At 38.7% G+C, this 4836-nt stretch overlaps 1 protein-coding gene across 1 annotated transcript; it reads left to right on the top strand.

Annotated features, from left to right (window-relative positions):
- Positions 1–519: 519 nt before the first annotated feature.
- On the top strand, positions 520–3492 carry LOC122008551 (ferric reduction oxidase 8, mitochondrial-like). The gene is made up of 8 exons (XM_042564312.1): positions 520–780; positions 847–943; positions 1041–1232; positions 1322–1559; positions 1638–1965; positions 2036–2297; positions 2380–3041; positions 3125–3492. The coding sequence occupies exons 1-8, from the start codon at positions 618–620 to the stop codon at positions 3304–3306; spliced, it is 2124 nt and encodes a 707-aa protein (XP_042420246.1). The 5' UTR covers positions 520–617; the 3' UTR covers positions 3307–3492.
- The last annotated feature ends 1344 nt before the right edge of the window (positions 3493–4836 follow it).

The following is a 4836-nucleotide window of genomic DNA, read 5'->3' as shown; positions in this document are numbered from 1 at the left end:
TAAAATGGCTTATTGTATATAATCTTATTCTATATTGTAAAAAACTATTTCTATGACTTAAATTTAAAACTATTAAGTCATGACAGTAACTTACTTTCTATTACACTCCCCTTTTATTAGATTCTCAAAGAGTAAAAACTAAATAAAAAAAAGTCACCAGGTCACAAGTATATCATTGAATATTGAAACATGAGTTAATTTTATGAAATATCTAGATTCGTTAAGAGTTAGTCGACTCAACGGGTGTTTAATTAACTTGTTCGATTATGCGTCACCCAAATTCCCAATACGACTAGAGTCACACAAAGATGGTGTCGTAAACATAACAAACATGATCTTATCTTAATCACATATGTGACCATATTACTACTACCTCACTCGATCCCCATCCCACACCTCATTATTATCTCACCCCACCACCACGCCACCATCAAAATGGTCCCAAACATGATTCATCAAAATGGTGATTGGGTCATTTTCTTCAAATACATGATGCTTCACTCCCACTACAAATCCACACCTTAAAAGGAGGGATCCTACTCCCATTCTCCCCAAGACAAATCAACTTTCTTTATCTTCGTCTTATTTGTCTTGTTTAGTTCGGTTGGTTCAGTTTCATGGCAATGAAGTATAGGTGCACTCTTGTAGTCCTGAAGTCGTCGATGGCCATGCTACTTGCAGCATTGGCATGCATCTGGACAGTGAGGCTCACGCGGTCATGGAAGCGATCTTGGCATGAGGCCGAAGACAGGGCTAGCACCACCGTGTTCAGCGATTCCGGTACCGAGCTGTGCTTATCCTTCCGGTAGAAGAAGGAATCTATGACATTTGATCCTTGTGGTGCAGGTCTTACTGTGGTGGTGTATTGTTTCCCAGTTCTAGCAGTGGCCAGTTTGGCCTATGTCTACTTGCACCTCACTTCGAAAACTGATCAGGAAAGTAGGTAATACTACTTCACACATGAAGAGATGGCCAGAATTTACTACTTGGTTGTGACTTAGTCGACTCTAATAATCGGAATTTACGGCTTCTTGTTGCAGGAAGAGACGGTCGGTACTGATGGCCAATTTGACAAACCCAATCACGGTGATGAAATGTTCGATCGGGATAGTTTCGACTGCAGAACTCCTGATTGCAACCCTGTTCATCATATTTCTGGCATGGACGTACTACTCCAATGTTTCCAGTTCTTTTAAGATGATGACACCCTACAAGTCCCTCAAACTCAATAAGTATCATTTTATACATACAAAAAGCTGCATCGATCGGTATCGGTATTTGTTTTACTAAATAATGCTTCTGGTTGATTTTCCTTATTCAGATGGCAGCTAAAGATGATGTATGTGGGTGTTCGAATCGGTTCGTTGAGCGAAGCATGTTTGGTGCTCTTGTTCTTGCCAATTCTGAGAGGGATGGCAGTGTTCAGGGTGTTTGGAGTTCAGTTTGAAGCTTCAGTGAGGTATCATGTTTGGATAGGCAATTTGATAATACTCTTGTCACTTCTACATGGCATCATTGTGATGTTCATTTGGGGTGTTAAGAAAAGCTTGTTAAAGGAGGTGAGCAAAGACAATTCTCTTTTAAGTTTTTTCCTTTTGCTAAGTTGATCACTACTCGTGCTTATGATCGAAGAACAGATCGTAAAATGGCAATCGGTAGGGCGTGTTAATATCGCGGGTGCGATGGCCTTGACCACTGGCCTAATCATCTGGATAACATCACTTCCACAGATAAGAAGGAAGCAGTTCCAACTATTTTACTTGACTCACCATCTCTACATAGTCTTCATCCTCTTTTTCTTGATTCACGCCGGAGATAAGCATTTCTATTTGGTGTTCGCCGGCGTTCTTCTCTTCGCGGTAGATAAACTGCTGCGAATAGTACAGTCAAGAGGAACAACATCACCAATTTCTGCGAGCATTTTGCCCAACAGAGCACTGAAACTCACTCTCCTGAAACATCCTTGTGAGCCATATTGTTTTTGATTCACCACCAATATACAAACAAGTATTCGATCTTTTCTTTTACTCTGCAGGCATGGGCTACACTCCGACGAGCATCATCTTTGTTAAAGTTCCGATCGTATCGAGGTTTCAGTGGCACCCTTTTAGCATAACTTCAAGCTCCAACATGGACAATTCTGAGCTTTCAATCTTGATCAAGAGCCATGGTCAGTGGACTACTGGCCTCTTCAACTTACTGAATTCAGTGATCGATACAGGCTCCAGCGACCATCTTAAGGACATTCAGATAGCAGTCGAAGGTCCTTACGGTCCTGCGACCTTCGAATACCGAAGGTACTTGAAGTTGCTCAGCAAATTTAAACTTAAGCTTTTGAGCTATGCTGGAGTTTAAGTGAACAATATACCCTGAAACCAGGTACAAGAGCTTGGTGTTAATCGCAGGAGGTTCGGGGATATCTCCTTTTCTGAGCATTCTACAAGATATTGCTTCGAGAAATGGCGACATGAACAAGAATCCGATCAAGGTGCAATTGATATATGTCGTGAAGAAGGTCGAAGACCTCAGCATGCTCGCTGTGATCTCCCCCTTGTTGCTCGAAAACCTGAAGATGAAACTGTTTGTGACCCAAGAAAACAGTCCACCAGTCACGGCAGAAAAGATTCTACAAGACTTGTCTCTTCAGATCAAGACAATTGCATCCAACAAAGCTTCCTCTAAAGGTGCTCTCTCAATGCCTGAAGGATTGCTGTGGAAGGCATTGATCACAGCGGTCTCTTTCGCAGTGTTCCTCGCTTCTCTTATCATCTTGAGCTATGTTTTCCTACACCAAGAAAGCAAATCCTCGTCTAAGAAGAAGAAGGATCCGTCGTGGATCGGGGATCTATTCGCTCTCTGTTCTCTTACTATTGCCGCGAGCTGCTGCGCAATGGCTACAATGATCTCAAGATGGAAGAGGACAGTGAGTGAAGGTCAACAGGTACCTCACAGGCAAAGTGTGTGCCATGAAAATACATCTGCCAAAGTGCAAGGCACAGAGAGGCATGAAATAGAGTTTGGCATTAGGCCAAATTTAGTAGGTAATGCTTTCTCTTTGCATGATTTCATATGGAATTTGTGTTATTGTAGTTTTTTAACCTTTTTTTTTTTTTTTTTTTTGCAGAGATGCTTGATGAGATTGAATTTGGCACAGAAGAGGAAGAAGTAGGCATCTTTGTGTGTGGCCCTGCTTCCATGAATGAGTCGGTGGCTTCATTTTGTATAGCAAACAGACAGTGCAGGAAGAAGGATCAGAGAAAACAAAAATGTAACTTCAATGTTCACTTCATCAACTTTTCGCTGTGAAGCTTTAGTAGAAGATGAAAACGATCGTCAGGGTCGAGAAATAAGGCCTTTAAATCTCAATTGTCGATATAGTTAATAGGTAGTTTATGGCTACCAAACTGATTTCCTCAACTAAGGAAGCATCTTGTGAGTTGCTTGTAAGAAACCAATAAATAAGAATTGTGGTTATAAAGTTTTAGAATGAAACGCAAGAATGTTCTACAATGGAAATATTATCAGTTAAGGTTAGGATTTAAGAGGGACAGAGGCCTTCCGTCGAGCCAAAGTTGATCAATATGCTTAGCCCTAGTGGTTCTTTAAGAGATTCAGGTAGGTTAAGGTTGATTGACGATCCATTATTTATCCTCTTGTTGGTCCTCTTTGCAAGAGAGGTCCTCTCTTACACTACTCTTCGATCACCTCTATACCGGCCAACAATTATTGGTGTCTAATGTCTATGACCTCTCCTACAATCATTTTCGCTACTCATCCACGAGCTCTTCATTCTATCAACAAACTTTTCTATTCACCATTCATGTATGTTGATTGATTTGGAAGTTTCATAGGGCAAAACAAGCCAAGGTTGGGCTTTTCTATTCGATTGGACTTCCGATGGGTTCTGATGGGCCAAGTGAGTCGATAGTTCGGGCTAGTTGGGCAATCTAAGCAGCTTAGTTGGGTCAGGCTATGAAAACTAATTTGTTATGTTACCTAACATTTATGGGCCCTCATGCAATTGGTTGTCAGACTTTAACTTACTAATCTCATAAGAGGATTCACCCATAAAAGATAAATCGAAAAGTACTGATGATTTAAAAGTCCAACATCTTTTTGTTATACGTTTCATTTGAAGGAAATTTTTTTACAAATATATTGTAGCTTGGAAACGAACCATGGATGCCTGGATGACAACTGGACACCCTTCTACTATATCATAGCCCCGAGGACTTATTGCAAATCTTATAAAGATTATATCACATGGTCGATTTAATCAAAGAGTTTATCTAGGAGCATATATAATTGTATACATAAAATGTGATTTTAAATAGGACTGAAAATAAGTCAAGCTGAGTTAAGTTTTGTGATATTTAAACTTGTTTGATAAGATAATCAAGTCAAATCAAGTCGAGTTTAAAATGAACCAAGCTATTGTAATAATTATTCAAGCTTAGTTGAGTTTTTTTCATGAGTTTTAGTTTAATTTGTTAGATATTTTCGATCTCTTAATTCAACCTTTTAAAATTGTTTAAAATTTTTATATTTTTAAACTTATTTATTTATTTTATTTTTTTTATTTATTTATCAAATTGATAAGAGTTTATTGGTGAACATAGTTCACAAACTTTGTCCTTAAATATTATTCATGAATAGTTCACAATCTTTATTCATGAACATTAATGAGTTAAATATATGTGTTTAGATTTATTTATTTAGTTTAATGATCAAAACTATATTGAGCCAACGTACATAAATTCTTATCAAATTGAACACGCTCCTCAAACGTTTATTTTATATCTTAGGTGGTGTTTGGTACACGAGTATGAAAATAGA

This window comes from Zingiber officinale, chromosome 8A (genome assembly GCF_018446385.1).
Source record: "Zingiber officinale cultivar Zhangliang chromosome 8A, Zo_v1.1, whole genome shotgun sequence".
NCBI lineage: Eukaryota > Viridiplantae > Streptophyta > Magnoliopsida > Zingiberales > Zingiberaceae > Zingiber > Zingiber officinale.
This window is presented reverse-complemented; position numbering and strand designations above follow the sequence as displayed.